Genomic DNA, 17,276 nt, shown 5'->3' with positions numbered 1-17,276 from the left:
CAAAAGAAAAAACCAAGAGAAAGAAAAACCAAAAAGAAAGAAATAGAAAATAGTATGCTTCGATCTTAATTTAGACTCCATAATTCTTTCTCTGGATATGGATAGTATTTTCCACCATGACTCTTTTGGAATTGTCTTAGATCCTTGCATTGCTGAGAAGAGTTAAGTCTGTCACAGTTGGTCATCACACAATGTTTCTGTTACTGTGTACAACATTCTCCTGTTCTGCTCACTTCACTCAGCAGCAGTTCATGTAAGTCTTGCCAGGTTTTTCTGAAATCTGCTTGCTCATCATGTCTTATAGCATAGGAGTATTCCATTACATTCACATACCACAACTTGTTCAGCCATTCCCCAATTGATGGGCATCCCCTCAATTTCTAATTCTTTGCCACCACAAAAAGAGCTGCTATGAATATTTTTGTACATGTGACTCCTTTTCTTTTTTATGATCTCTTTGGGATACAGACCCAGTAGGGATATTGCTGGATCAAAGAGTATGCACAGTTTTTTAGCCCTTTGGGCATAGTTCCAAATTGTTCTGCAGAATGGTTGGATCAGTTCACAACTTCACCAACAATGCATTGGTGCTCCAGTTTTCCCACATCTTCTCCAACATTTATCGTTTTCCTGTTTTGTTGTATTAGCCAATTACAGTAATTTTCAAGGAGGAAAACAAGCTGAAATCCTCAAAAAAAGTCATCTATATGTTATTGGAGAACAGGATTTACAGTATATCAGGAAAAAGACTGTACCTGTGATTTTACTGATACAGGAAAATTACAGGTGAAGGAACTCCACTAATGCAGATTGACACCTTCTCTGCAATATACAGTTTTAGAATATTTCCCTAGAACACTAAGAGGTTAAATAACTTTGCCCTGGTCACACTGCAGCTATGTGTCAGATCTAGAATATAAACTGAGGTCTTGACTTTGAGGCTAGCTCTCTACTGTCCTGATGCTTCACTCTGCAGAGGATTACTATATTTAAAGTCACACACATACTTAGGAGAGGGCCTCTGTTGTCTGTGTGGTAAGAAAAACACCTAGACATATAGATACAAATATGCCTATCGATATAGATACACACATAGAGGTTTGTGCACATATATCCAAACACATAATGTGCAAATATATAGCACCATGTACATAAATATATTTGTATGTGTCAGTGTGTATACATGTGTATATAGCTATATAGACAAAATACGTATATATGTATCAATAGATATTTATGGAATCACAAGATATTAGAGACGGAAGAGATCCTAAAAAATTTATTACAATTCTTTGAATTTACAGATGAGAAAACTGAGGTTAGTGGCAGTCAGTCAGTCAACAAGCATTATTAAGTGCTTGCAGTGTGCCAGGTGCTCAGGCTAAGTATTAATGATAAAAAAAAAAAAGGCAGAAATAGTTCCTACACTCAAGAAGCTCATGTACTAACAGGACAGGCAACATGCAAAAACCAAGTATACATATTATACATACATATTCTCTATCTATCTATGTATCTATCTATGTATCTATCTATCTATCCATCTACCTATCATAAAGTTGAGGTAAACTCAAAGACAAAGCACTTCAGGGAAAGGGAAGGGGAAGGGGCAGGAAAGAGTAAAGGAATAAGCATTTACATAGCACCTATTATGTTCTAGATGCTATGCTAAACACTTTTCACAAATTTTATCTCATACCCTATGAGGTGGTTGCTATTATTATCTCTATTTTACCATTGAGGAAATTGAGGTTAAATGACTTGTCCCGAGTCGCATAGTTAGACACTTGTCTGAGGCTGGATTTGAACTCAGGTCTTCCTGACTCTGGGCTCAGTGCTCAATTTGAACAACTGAGATGATGATGATGATGATGATGATGATGATGATGATGATGATGATAAGCCATTTTTGGCAAATGGCCTCATTTTTTTCCCAGTGAAATTTAAGGCAAGTTTCTTAATTAAAAGAGGGGAGGGATTGGGACCCATGGGAGGTTCGAGGAGGAATGGAAAGATTGTAATAGGAAGCAGAGCCAAAATTGAGGAGGAGAATGATGTAGTACAGTGGACTCCCACCTGCCCCTCACCAAACTCCTCAAAATAGTTCTAGAAAATGCACTAGACCTAATCCTGATGGGAAAATCCAAGACAAAGCCATAGCAAGTCATTTTTCTAGTTCAAGCTGGCATAGGGAGGCAGACAGAATGGTCTGTGGATGCTGGGGATGAGATCTGGACAGGAGCATCTGTGAGGAGCACTCTAGCATACGGGGAGAGTCTGACACTGAGTGCGAGAGGAGGTCTTTAATCCATACCAGGGCACCCTTAGACCCATACTTTGGCACCTCAACTACAATAGGTGCTGACAGCTTTATTGCCCACTACCCAACTCTAGGTCACAGATGAGGACTGTTAAGAGGTGTCTATGGGGTGAAAACAGGGCCAGACCTTTGCTTCAGAAGGTCTCAGAGCCTGGCCCTGTCAGAAGTCAGAAATTAGTTTGGAAGAATAAGCAAACAAAAAAAGAATCTGATCATAAAATATTATATTGACAAGGATGCTCAAGATATGAACCCAGAAGAAGAGAATAACTCCAAAACACCTACAAGCAAAGCCTCAAAAAGTGGGCAAAAGTTCAGTGAGAATCCATGGAAGAAGAAAAGAGAATTTAAGAAGCTTTTTACAAATGAAATGAGAGTTCCAGAGGGAAAAATTATAAAAGAAATGAGAGACAAGGAAGAAAAACTTGGAAAGGGAATTAACAGATTGACACATAAGAGGGTATAAAACAGACTCCCTGAAAATTAAAATAGACCAAATGGAAGCCAATGATTCCATGAGGCAACAAGAAATACTAAAACAAAGTCAAAAGTCTGAAAAAATAGAAGGAAAATGTAAGATATTGCACAGTAAAGACAGCTGACTGGGAGAACAGATCGAGGAGAAAAAATTTAAGAATCATTAGACTATCAGAATGTCATGGCTGGAAGAAGAGCCAAGATATCATGTTTCAAAAAAGTCTTTAAAGAAAACTTTCCAGAGCCCTTAGGACCAGAGAACAAAGTAGAAATAGGAAGAATCTTCCTTTTGGAAAAAACCACTAAATTAAAACTTCCAGTAAAATTACAGTCAAAACTCAGAGTGTTCAAGAAAAGAAAAATAATACTGCAAGTAACCAGAAAACAATAATTCAAGTACCAATGAGCTACAGTTGAGATAACATATGATTTAGTAACCACCACTATCAAAGAGCGGAGAGCTTAGAAAACACAATAACATACCCTGTACCCTTAAAGAGGACTTGCGTACCTTTCTGGCAAAAAGACCAGAGCTGCAGTGAAATTTTGACGTTCAAAGGCAGGAGTGAAGAGAAACATCGAAAGGTAAACATGAATGAACTAAAAGGACTAAATAAGGATAAACTGCTTATGTTCTAATATAAGGAGATGATGCATGTGCCCCCTCTGAACCCCCTATTATCATCAAGGGTCATAAAAGGAGAAGGCATGGTTACGGTTCTGTTATGTATGTCTTGATCTTAAGAGAAGAATTGAGTGGAGAAAAGGAATACACAGGGTAGTGGGAGAAAGAAGGGAAAGTAAAATTAGGGAAAATTATCTCACATAATCAGAGTGTGCAAGCAGACAACTATACAAACAAGGAGGAGGAGGTAATGGTAGTAGAGGCTGATTCTTGAACCTTACTCTCATCTGAACTGGTCAAAGGAGGGAAGAATATACACATACATTCACAAACACAACTAAGTATTTCGTTTAACAAGAAAATGTGAGAAAGAATAAGGGGGAATTAGTGGTAGTAGTTTAAGGGGAAAATTAGTCTTAAGCAAAAAATTCTGAAGATGTATAAAAATATAGCTCTTTTTGAGGTGGCAAAGTATGGTAATTTGTGAGGGTGCATATAAATTGGGGAAGAACTGAACAAGTTATAGTATATAAACACGATGGTACATTATCTTGTTGTAAGAAATGATGAAAGAATTTTTTTTTCATAGAAACTTGGATAGAGTTAAATTAATTGTTGCAGAGTGAAGCAAACAGAATTAAAACAGTTCATACAGTAACAGCAATTTGTACATAAAGAAAGCAATTTCAAAATATTAGGAGTAATTATTATTGATGTAATTATCAACCACAATTCCAGAGTAGTAATGATTAAACATGTTATCCCTGTCCAGATAGTGAGGTGAAGAACTTAGTACATTTTTTAGGGGTTATCGTCAATGTGGAAATTTGTTTTGCTTGACTATATATATTTGTAACAATTATTTTGCTTTTCTTTTGAGAAAATCAAATTGATTCTGATTTCATTTTGTAATTGATTCATGGGAAATGACCTCAGTAAGTTGTAAAATTCCCTAAGCCACGTTTCTTTTTCTCTGAGTTAAGTTCAGAAGTTCAGCTTTCCTCTGAGCTAAATTGCCCCATAAATCATCTTAATTAAAGGAATATATTGTCTCTACACATCTTACTGCCAATGTACAATTAAGAAAGAACTGTGATCTCACTAAGAAGCCTTAGAAGATGCAGATGGGTGCCAGGAAGTCGCCTTTCTCTGCAATGCTGTCTGTCCTTAAAGAAAGACTGGACTCTTATTGCTGTGACTCTAACTAACCATGTAGCTGGGTACCACCAATAAGCTTTCCCTAGCAACTAGATGAAAGGAGTGATTGTTGCTAGCCTGCATTCCAAACTTCCATATAATCATATTGCTTTTCATCATCTACGATATTTTAGACTTTGGAACCATTCATATTGTTTTATGTTCCCTGTTCTTTGTTCTCTTGTACTTCCCAAAACTATAGGCTAGTAGCTCTACCTCACGGTATTTTGACTGACTGAGGAGTTGAGAAACCCCTTTTATTGGTAACTGCTAGCCTTACCAATAAATTGAATATGCTCAGAACTTTGTGCATCAGTTTACCTTAATTTCAATCACATCACTTCCATTCTCAACTGAATGGTGAAGGAGAAAAGGCAGATTTTTTTTGCTACTTTAAAAAAATAAAATATAATAAAAAACAAAGAAAAAAAGATTTGGAACAGCTGCTGTGTTCAATGGGATAATGAATTCATTATTGAGGTGTAAAAGGATTGTCTTGTTACTGTGAGAGCCCAGTTAAATTTATGTAGCGTTTATCTGTAATGGACTCAGTCAGCATGGTTTCATGACTTTCTCCAACTCTGTTCAGAATTATAAGAACAGAATCAAAGCCAACAGATGATGGGAAAATCCAAGGTTGAGGCTTAGCAAGACATGATCCCTGGTATGACAAGTAATCAAGAGAGTCAAGAGAAGAGGGCAGTTGAACTGGTTTATCAGGGGATCAAGATGGGGAAGGAACAACAGTATAGCTAGTGTAAAGGTGATGACTTAAGAAATAACTGATATGTGTACTAGTCATTGGAGGTCATAGTGAATATGAAGAACAAGATTTATAAGACAGAGGGAAAGATTGAATGACAAAACATTATGATCAGATAAAGGAATTTTGGAGTTCATGAGCATGAAATTGGAATATTTGTGGGTGATGGCAAGATCTGTGACTATCTCTGAGGTGGAGTAAAATAGTAGGTCATGGGAAATGCGCAAATTGTGGAAATGGGAAATTAGAATGTTGGACGGAATATCAATGTGGATGATGAATTCACTAAAATGAGGGCAGGATTTGAAAAGGAAAGAAAGACTGAGCCAGCTACTTAATTCAATGAGGAAAAAGGAGAGGAGTAGCCCAGACACAGGACAATGTGATCCTTCTCATTATAGACAAGACAGCTATTCCTTACCTACATGGTCCTTAACCTGTCCCCACCAGGCAAAATGGAACTCTCCCATGTTAAAGTGAGTAGATTGGCCCTATTGAAGAACAGTTGTATCATTAGGCACCTGACTGCCCAGGTAGAGTATCCAACCTACCAGAAACTATGTGTATGACAAATCAATGCTATCCTGGAAAGGGGACGGGCTCCACGGCCAGGACTTTCTGGATACTGCCTCTACAAAGACTTAATTGATGAGGATATACTATTTTTGGCCATAGTTCTGGCTGATCATCTCCAACTTCTCCTCAGCCTCAAGATTCTTGCCCTCTCAGAGGGCTCCATATACCCTGAAGAAGTAGCTCAGGTCCCCTTCAATTGGCAGACCTCCTTTGCTTTTTCGGAGAAGTCCTTCCCAGAAAAGTTTTGGGGAACCAAGGGCTGTTATTGTTAGGATGCATCTTGCTATCTTGTGTTGTTGGGAGATGTTTTACTTTCTAACAGCATAAGGAAAGTGAAATCGTTGCTATATGATGGGTGTGTAATTACTCAGAAGAAAAGAGAGCCCTTATTTGACTTATTAGATAATTCTGAGGTATTGGAAGCTTATTTAGCCACTTGCGGAAGAAGGGGGAAGGCCCTCCACAGAGTCCTGTAGTGAGGCAAAGATTTTGTATCATTCTTATGATGAAGCTTTCAGGGAGGGAGAAGTTTTGGCAGGTGGGCCAGGGAATATTGAATGGGTGGTGTGGTACAGGGAAACTTAGACCCAAGAAAGATTGTGTGCAAGAGGCTTATGACCTCTTTTCCCCTTTACTACCAATGGCCCTCAGAAGTGTCCATTCGGAGGCTTTGATGTTCCTGAAGCTGCTCCTGTTCATCATTACCACCTGACAACAGAAGAAAAAATCTGACTATACTGGGGCGTCATCGCCTGTGCTATGGTTCTGATGCTCCCATTGCTACTCTGGTCCACCATCACCTCTTTGCATCAAGAGATCCACTGTGAACTTCAAAGATAGAGTATCACTCATTACGGGGGCCAAATTGTGAGATTTCCAAACTTAGTCTTTCTGAAGGAGGAAGGAAAAGCTTGGGGCTTCTGGATTTTGTATTCCTTCACATTTTTTTGTTTTGTTTGCTTTGGTTTTTCCCTTTTTCCCCTTCTTCCTATCTTAGTATTAGCCATGATAGGAGGACTGTACAGTCATTTAAATGGTGGAAGGTCCTTTAGAAAAGGATTAGGACCTTGCCAGCAAGGCACAGTATGTAGCAGGCATCATTTTCCTGGCACATCTCCCCTTACTCTGACACAGCTTTCTCCCCACACAACTTCTTTTGGCCCCAACTTCCCTAGCCACTCCTCCCTTCACAAAACCTGATTGGCCCCAGCTTCTCTAACATAGCTTCTGGCCTAGGGCCTATAATAAGACACTTAAGTCATGTGGGCTCAGTGCCTCACAGACTTGGTGGGTGCCCAAGACCATGTGAGTTGCTATACCTTGAGGACTGACTGACCAGATGCATTTCTAGATGGTGATAAGGTGGGGGGTGAGGGTGGAATAGTGCATCTAGATAAGCTAAGCTTGAATCCTTGCTATATATGCTTGTTGCATATCTTTGCTGTGTTGGGAAACATCCTCCTTTGTAATGTTCAGTCACTTGTAGGTATCTTATTTCATCCCAACATCAAACTTGAACTAAAAGCTGTGCCTTAAACAAAAGGTGAACTTTGAAAGAAATCAGTTTGAAAGAGGAAGTTTCAGCTCTGGAAACCTGAGGGACATAACTTTAAGATCTATGTAGGGCAAAGATCTCCTGGGATGGGTTTTTTTTTTGGTGGTGGGGGGGGGAGGAGACAGAATTTCCTAAGCCATGACCAGAAGGTAAAGATGATAGAACTGGGGAGCTGAATTATGACAATCTTTGCCTAGGCATCAGATTCCCATAAGCCATATTTTGGACCAGAGAAGTAGATACTACAAGGTTGCAAATGGTGGACCTACATAATGATTTCCGTAGTGTTGGTAGTGAACTAGGTTAACATGAAAGCCAAGACTAAGAAGAAGAAAGTTTGCTTGAGGGATTTTAAGGGGAGGAGTTGTTATTAAGGGATGAGTTGATATTGAGTGTCTGGCTTAAACTATGACTTATTTTTTTTTTTTTTTACTTAATGCTGTACTTTCTTTACCAACACTGGAAATTTTATGTTCACCTACAGTAAATCCCTTTTAAAGTCACCTAGGAGACTTCTATATTTAGTGATAGAGGGAATGATGGCTGCAAAGAAAACCTCTGTGGTCCTTTTCCTGTTGTGTCTGGGCTTTGGGGAAAATTCAGAAAGCTGAGAGGAATTGTGATGGCTTAGAATCTAAAGGGAGTTCCAGAAAGTGAAAACTTTCACTTGGAGGTGGGAAAAAATAATGAGTTAAAGTATAAAGGAAGCCTATGAATGCCAAAGTTTTTTCCAGACTGGGATGCTTCTGCAATATGGCCCTTAAGGGGCCTCAAACTTTGGAGGACAGTAGCAGCCCCAGCTTAGAGAGTACCAGTGACTCTGACCATAGCCGTTTTAAGTCTCATCCAATCTAAACCTAGGACAACACCACCAACCTCTGATTTTAGATTTGGCTGTGCCCTTCCCTTAGCCTGGAACCTGGTACTCTGTCCCCTGTATATTGGGTGGCTAAGAAAGGAAAACCCTGGATATCTTGGCCACCCTTGGTCTTTTAGCTTGGAATTTCTCATTGACACTGCCGCCACCCTGGTGAAGGACTTCATCACCTCACACTTGGACCATTGCAATAGCTTGCTGTCTGATCTCCTTACCTCAGATCTTTTCCTTACTCCAGTTCATTTTCCATTCAGGTCTCAAATTAATCTTCCTAAAGCACAAGTCTGACCATGTCATGCCCCTACTCAATTAACTGCAGTGGCTCCCTATCGCTTCCCAGAGCAAACATAAAATTGTTTGGTATTTCAAATCCCTTCACAACCTAGCCCCCTCCTACCTTTCCTTACTAGCCTTCTTGCACATTACACCAATTAGGCACTCTATGATCCAGTGATGTTGGCCTCCTGGCTGTTCTTTCCATTAGACACTCCGTCTTCATATGCTAGGCGTTTTCTCTGGCTTTTTTCCCATGCCTTGAATTCCGTCCCATCTCATTTCTATTTCTTGGTTTCCTTCAAGTCCCAGCTAAAATCCCACTTTCTACAGGAAGCCTTTCTTGCTCCTCCTTAATTGTAGTGCCTTCTCTCTTATGTAATAGATAATATATAATTTATCCTGTATAGAGCTTGTTTGTAAATGTTTGTTTTCATGCTGTCTCACCCATCAGACTGTGAACACAACTCATGACAGCAAGGATTATCTTTTGCCTCTCTTTGTATCTCTGAGCAATCAGCACAGTGCCTGGCATATACTGGGCATTTAAATGCAGGATGGCCACAGTAGCTGGATTCTACCACCTTTTTTAGGCCCTGGGAATCCTCCCATGGTTGGTAGGGTGAAGGGATTTTCAGCTACACCTAGATCACTTTCCCCAGAGATGGGAGGGTTACAAGCCTCTCTGAGTATCACTCACCGTCTATAACAGGCTGTTGCATCCTGCCTGAGCCCCAGGAGACCTGCCCACCTGTTGATACCAACCCTCTGACTTTGGCAGAATAATCAGGAGCCTTGCTCACCCACTGAAGTAAACATGAGATCACATAGCAGCTATTCTTACCAGACTGTCTTACCACCTCAATTCATGCCCAGACAGACTTGAGTCCTCTCAGAACAGTCTGAAGCCCTGTTCACCCCTTCTCAGTAACTGAGTCATGCTCACCCACTGATAGGGACCCTACAAAGGTCAACTCAAGAATGAAATGGGCACTTCAAAAACCTCCCTCTGAACTCTCTTCCTCTCCCATCCATCACTTAAGAAAACTGCTCCCCTCCTGATAAGGACTCCTACACCCTGATTTCCCCTGTACTTGGACATTAAGATCTCATTCTGCAGCAGTAAAATTTCTAAACCTCAGTGATCTTGATCTGAAACCAACTCCTCTCCAGTCAGGGAAAAGGAAAGAATAGATTAGATTGTATTTGGCAAATCATGCAGCTCTTTCAACAGTCCAAACTTCTCCTTCATACAAAGGTATTTTTTTAAAACTTGTATTCTCTCAGTAATACTAATGGATAATGAGTATAAGTAACACATTACCGCAGTGATGTATTATTATCTAGAAAAATACAGTTAGAAAAGGTGATGGAATTGACATGTAGAAGGAATTAGGGATAAAATATATACAGCCCAAGTGCTACACTAATACTCATGAAATATTAAAACATCTAGAGGAAGGCCTCTAGTTTATTTTGTGGATCGACAGATCTATGATGTATTTACATAAGGACATAGCCCCAAATCACAAAATATAAGAAGGTGTGGATAGTTTGTTAAATATCCCACTGGAGTGAGTGCATACATCAATGAAATATTTTACTCATTCTTTTTCAGTGATATTTAACTTCTTGTTCTTAAATTCTGACCCATTTATCCCAGATCTCATTATTTTCATATGAGGCTAATTTGCATATCTATTTGAGGTGATGAACACATTTGTATAACCTACCTGGGCATCAGGATTAAACTGCCATTCAAATCTATACTTAGTTTGACAAATGGGCCACCACCAGTTGAAAAAAGTTGCGATGATGTATTCACATTCCTGAAAAAACAAAATGCATAATCAGTTCATATATTAATTTCCTTGAATGGTAAATGAACATTGCCAAAGAAGTACCTCTAGTAATAAAAGAAAATAAGAGTGATTTTTCATGCAAGATAAAGCATTTAGCATTTTCAACACACTACTTTTTAATTTCTTCAATAAAATTCTACTGTAATAACTCATCAGGGCATAGAGTTGACTCTAGGTTACTGAATGCCAGCTTTGATAGCTTTTACTATGAAAGATATTCTTTGAGTATAGGTCTGATCTGATAATGAATTGTGTGAATCTATCTTCAATAAATAACTTAGCTAAATTCAGGGAAGCTCATTACCAGAAGCGTGACTACCAAATAATGATTCTTTTCCTTTCTCTTTTCTTCTTTTTGCTTTCTTTTCATTTCTTTTCCTTTTGCCACAACAACTCATTACATGGTTTTATAAGGAATGGAGAGGTTGTAATATAAGTTTGGACTATTCACATAGGTGAGAACACACCCAAAATGTGAAATATTAATCTACTTTTGGAGTTGAAATCTATAGAAAGAGTCTGAGTTGTTCAGTGTACTAACTCATATCTGGGGGGCTGTGCATGTGGTCCTTAATATTAATGGATATTTTAGGAGCTTTACAATGATCATCTTTTTGGTGTAATGACAAGTAGAAAACATCATCAATATAATGAAAACCAAATTATGATTGTTTCTTTTCTGGGTCTTCAGTAGCAGTGGTCTGTGGATGCAATTTCCAGATTGCACCTTTCCAAGAGCTGATTTCTTTGCCAGCAAGCCCTGGCCTGGTAGCAAGTGTCTTTGGTCTAGGGCAAGGGTGGGGAACATGAGGCCTTGAAGCTACTTGTGGCCTTCTACGTCCTCAGCTGAGGCCTTTTGACTGGCTCCAAGTTTTATAGAACAAGTCCTTTTACTGAGGGGATTCAGTCTGTGAAGTTTGGATTCATTCAAAGGGCTGCACTTGAGGACCTAGAGGGCCATGTGTGACCTTGAGGCCACAGGTTCCCCATCCCTGGTCTAGAGGCTGCTGCTTTTCCCAGGGTAAATGAACCTTCAGTCTCCTGGGCTTTCTCCACTGAGAACTGAGGGAAGGTAAATGGTGGAGGTGTTCTGACCTGCTCAGCACATGCTGCTTCCTGTCTCTCCCTCAGGTTGCTATGTTGCTTTAGAAAGGTACTTACTCTGATTTCTTCTGATCACAATTCCTACCTTGTGCTGTTCTTAAATTCTGACTTGAATTTCTGATCCACATTTGGCAAGTGGACCCTGATTCCTTTTTACTACCTCTATTTAGATTTAATTTCTGTCTATCAAAGCCATGATTGCAGCAGAAGTAGATTCACTCCTTTCCCTGTTCCCTGTTAGCAGGGTCCTCAAATCAGGCTGTCCTGACTTCTGGTCCCTTGACTCTTGAATTTTTCAGGTATAACTGTCCTGCATACAGTCCTGTTTTTTTTTTTTTATCAGGTTGCCAGGAGTGACCACTTCAGTACAGGGAAAAGTTGTACACGGTAAGAATAGATCTCTGACATATACTAGGTGACTGTGACCTTCTGCTGGTTGTGGAATAGATGCCAACTGGCAGCTCTATTGCTTCATAATCCACGTTCCCATTCATCGATATGCAGAGCTCATACAAATAGGGAACATTCAGGAACTTGCAGAGCTCATATATAAGTAGGGCAGGGATACAAGTACACCTAGAATTCCTTGAAGAGATAGGGAAAAAACTAAAAATACATTTTAAAACCAAATAAAGGGACAGAGTCAAGATGGCAGAATGAAGGAAAGCATTTTTACCTTAGCTCACCCAATATACCTCCACAGCAATATAGAAAACACATCTAACTTACTACTAATTGAGAAAACCAAGGAAAGATCACAATGAGGTATTTGTCCAGCTTAGGAAGATAAACACATCTGCTGACACAAGGGATGGGGGCTGACCAGCACAGCGGCCCAGCAGTACAGGAATGGGTGCCATCTAATAGCCCTGTCACCCATTTTCCAGATCCAAGGTGGAACAAAACAAACGTCACAAGGGAGCATAGGCCCATAGTAGCTGGGTATTGAGCAAGGAACATGTTCAGAAATACAGTTGTGTGGTTCTGAGCCTAGAAGCAGAGAAGCAGGGACTCATTTCTAGCCTTTAGTATGGTGACTAAGTCTGCAATGGAATAACCAGGGATGAAATCCTATAACACAAGGGAACCGGCAATTCAGTCATTTTGAACCTGCAGAACCTCCCAGCAGGCTAATAGTGACTGAGTCCAGCAATAGTCTATAGAAACCCAAACATGCATAAGCCAACAGACCCAAACTTGGGTTAGAAAATTGCAAAGCTCAGGCCACAAAGGCAATGAACAGACCTCTCTCCAGATCACATCAATTTGGAAGCTCTAAAAATTTATAGGCCCCAAAAGTGAACTGTGAAAGCAGAAGAAGGATGTAAAAGGACAGAAGCTCAGGCCAGACAATCCCCCTCACTCCCAAAGTGCAAGAGTCCAGCACTAACATAAAGTCAAGAAGTACGCTCAAAGATTGAGGAAACAAACAAACAAAAAGAAACTGACCATAAAAATGACTCCAGTGACATAGAAGCTCAAGATATAAACACAGAAGAAGAGAATGACTTCAAAACATCTATAAGCAAAGCCCCCCAAAATGCAATTGGACACAAATGCAACAAGAATTCTCATAACAATTAAAGACAGACTTTAAAAAAACCAAATAAGGGTTGTGGAAGAAAGATATAAAAAGATGATTCATAGCTTCAGTAAAAGAGGTATAAAAACCTTACTTAGAAAGAAATTCCTTGAAAATTAAAATTGGTCAAATGGAAGCTAATGATTCTATGGAAGAAATAATCAGTCAAAAGACTGAAAACCACCCAACTATCTTAGAATCAGAGGTCAGAGTAGAAATTTAAAGAATTAGCTAGTGACCTTATGAAGTAACCCCCCAAATAAAAAGTTCCAGGGACACTATAGCCAACATTCAGAGCTTCCAGATAAAAGAAAAGATATGATAGAAAGAAAATATTCAAGTACTGAGGAGACACAGGCAGGATAAAACAAACTTTAGAAGCTGGCACCATAAAGGAATAGAGAAATTGGAATATGATATTCCAGAATGCTAAGGATCAAGGCTTACAACCAGTAATACCGTATGCACCAAAACTGAGTATAATCCTACAGGGAAAAAAGTGGACCTTCAATGAAATTGAGAAATTTTAAGCATTCTGAATGAAAAAACCAGAGCTAAGTAGAAAATTTACCATATAAACACAGGTAAACATGAGTGAGAAGTCATAGGGGACTAAATAATGTTAAACTGCTTACATTCTTATATAAGGAGATAACACATGGAAACCCCTAGAACTTTAGCATCACCAAGAGTCTTTGAGAGAGTCTAATTAGATAGAGAGCCTGGTAATGATTCCATTATGTTTGGATGATCTGAAAAGAATAGAAAGGTGGGGAAGAGGATTGCACTGAGAGAGAGGCAGGGGGGAAGGGAGAGAAAGAATAGGGAAAACTGTCTCACATAAATGGAATGTTCAGGGAAGAGTTTGTACAGCAGAGAGGGCAGTGGAGGTGATGTGGGCAAAAATTGAACCTTGCTCTCATCTGAACTGGTTAAAAGAGGAAAGAATGCCTATGTAAACACAGTTGGGTTCAGAAATTCATCTTACCCAACAAAGAAAATATGAGAAAAGGTGTTAAGGAAAAGGGAGAATAAAGGAGAGGGTAGATTAAGGGAGGCATTAGTCAGAAGGAAAACAGACTTTGAAAGAAAGGACAAGAAGAAAAAGTAAAAGAGAACAGGAAAGGGAGAAATACACTGTAATCCTAACTGTGAATGTGAATGGGATGAACTCATACACAGAATGGAAGAGAATAACAGAATGGATTGGAATCTAAAATTCATCATTATATTGTTTACAAGAAACACATGAAACAAAGATACACACAGAATTCAGATAAAAAGCAAGAGCAGAATCTATTATGCTTTAGCTGAAGTAAAAAAGGAAAGGGTAGCAATCATGATCTCACACAGATCAAAAGCAAAAAATGGATCTCATTTAAAAAGGAAACTACATTTTGCTAAAAAGTACCATTGACAATGAATTAATATCAATAGTGAACATAAATGCACCAAATAAATGACAAAGCATCTAAATTATTAAAGGAAAATTTAAATGATTTAAGGGAAAAAATAGACAATAAAACAATAAAGGGAGCTGAATTGATCTCTCTTGGACTAAGTAAATCTAACTATAAAATCAATAAGAAAGAAGGTAAAGAAATGAATAGAACTTTAGAAAAGTTAGATATGCTAGACCTCTGGAGAATATTGAATGAGAACAGAAAGAAGTATACTTATTTCTTTGTGAGGTATGGCACCTTCATAAAATTGACAATGCATTAAGGCATAAATACCTCACAAAAATGCAGAACAGTAGAAATATTAAATGCATCGTAAGGACCTTTGAAACATAGACTTAAAATTAGTTGAAAACTAAATAACTTAAACCCAAATGGTGAGTGGGTCAAAGAACAACTCATAGAAATAATCAATAATTTCACTAAAGATAATGACAACAATGAGACAACATACCAAAATTTTTGAGCTGTAGTCAAAGTAGTACTTAGAGAAAAGCGTATAGCTCTAAATTCTTTCATCAACAAAAGAGGGATAGAAAAGTATTGCTCATGCAACTAAAAAAACAAACAAAAAAAACCACCCTAAAAGCACCAAATTTAAAACCTCAAATTAAATAGAAATTGTGAAAATGAAAGGAGTTATTAACATTGGATTAATAAATAAAATTATGAACTAAAATCACTAAAATAAATAAGCTGTTAAATAATCTAATTCTAAAAAAGATAAGAAAACCAGTATCAAAAATGAAAAAAAAATTTGTAGCCAATGATGAAGAAATAAAAGCAATTAGGAGCTATTTCACTCAACTACATGCCAATAAAACTGACAATCTAAATGAAATGGATGAATAAAATATAAATTGCCCATATTAACAGAAGAGGAAATAGGATACTGAAATAACCCTACCTTGGAAAAAGAGATTGAGTAAGCTATAAATTAATTTAGTAAGAAAAAAAAAACCCCAGACTATATGGATTAACAAGATAATTCTACTGAGCACTTAAAGAACAATTACTTCCAAAACTATGTAAAATGTTTGAAAAAACAGGTAAAGGAGCCCTAACAAATGACTTCTATGACATAAATACGGTTTTGATACCTAAACAAGAGAAATAAAGAAAGCTATAGACCTATTTCCCTTATGAATATTGATTCAAAAATTTTAAATAAAATGCTGGCAAGGAGACTATAGAAATATATATCATAACGATCATACACTATGAGCAGGTCAGATTTATACCAGGAATGCAGGGCTAGTTCAATATGAATAAAACTATAAGCATAATTGTCCATTTCAATAATTAAAAAATCATATGATTATATCAGCAGTTGCAAAAGAAGCTTTTGATGAAATACAACAACCATTCCTATTAAAAACACTAGAAAACATAGAAATAAAGGGAATTTTTCTCAAATGCTAAATAGTATCTATCTAAAACCAAGAGCAAGTATTATCATAATGGGGATAATCTAAAAGCCTTTCTAATTAGATGTGAGGTGAAGCAAGGATGTCTTATATTACCGTTATTATCAATACCATACTAGAAATGATAGCTGTACCAATAAGACAATGACAAGAAACTGATGGAATAAGAATGGACAATGAAGAAGCAAAATTATTACTTTTTGTAGATGATATGATGGTATGCTTAGAGAATCAACTAAAAAACTAATTGAAACAATGAACAACTTTAGCAAAGTTGCAAGATATAAAACAAACCCACATAAGTTATCAACATTTCTATGCACTACCAATAAAACCCAGCAGGAAGAGATAGAGATATTCCATTTAAAATGATTTCAGACACCATAAAATACTTGGAAGTTCTAGCCACCAAAACACATGCAAGAATATAATTGAACACAATTACAAAATAATCTTTATACAATAAATCTAGATTAAAGGAAATTAATTGTTTATAGGTAGGCTGAGCCAGCATAAAAAATGAAAATAGTACCTAAATTAATTTACTTATTCAATGCCATACCAATCAAACTACCAAAGAACTATTTTATAGAGCTAGAGAAAATGATAACAAAATTTATCTGGTCAAGAAGATTAAGGGAATCAATTAAAAAAAAAGGGAAGGAAGATGGTCTAGCAGTACCAGATTTCAAACTATACTACCAGTCAATAAACACCAAAACTGTTTTGTAGTGGGTAAGAAATAAAGAAGTTGATCAGTGGAACAAATTAGTTATATAATATACAGAAACAAATGAACACAGCAACCTACTGTTTGACAGCTCTAAAGATCCCAGCTATTGGGGCAGGAGCCCACTATTCAACAAAAATTTTGGAAAGCATTAAAGTAGTCTGGCAGAAATTGCGTATGTGAGACCAGCCTCTCACACTATATATAAATATAAGCTTAAAATTGGTATATAATTTAGGTGACAACATGTAAAGGGTGATATTATAAGCAAATTAGTGAAAAACTGGAGAAATTACTAGTTACATCCATGAATAGGGATGGGCATGATCAAACAAAGTGAATAATTTTGATTTCATAAAATTAAAAAGTTTTCGCACAATGCAAATTGCACCAATGCAGCTAAAATGAGAACAAAAGCAGGAAGCTGAGGGGAAAAAAAAATCTTTGC

General features: G+C 37.7%; 1 protein-coding gene across 1 annotated transcript in view; it reads right to left on the bottom strand.

The window, feature by feature from the left end:
* Positions 1–17,276, bottom strand: part of TMPRSS15 (transmembrane serine protease 15) — a 132,358-nt gene that overhangs the window by 18,408 nt on the left and 96,674 nt on the right. Inside the window, exon 19 of the mRNA XM_020996038.1 lies at positions 10,397–10,492. Within this exon, the coding sequence (XP_020851697.1) occupies positions 10,397–10,492 (96 nt within the window). The remainder of the gene's footprint in view (positions 1–10,396; positions 10,493–17,276) is intronic.

The sequence above is a fragment of the Phascolarctos cinereus genome, unplaced genomic scaffold (assembly GCF_003287225.1).
Source record: "Phascolarctos cinereus isolate Bilbo 61053 unplaced genomic scaffold, phaCin_HiC Scaffold_726;HRSCAF=1367, whole genome shotgun sequence".
Lineage (NCBI taxonomy): Eukaryota > Metazoa > Chordata > Mammalia > Diprotodontia > Phascolarctidae > Phascolarctos > Phascolarctos cinereus.
Note: the sequence above shows the minus strand (reverse complement) of the source record. Positions and strands in the feature narration are given on the sequence as shown.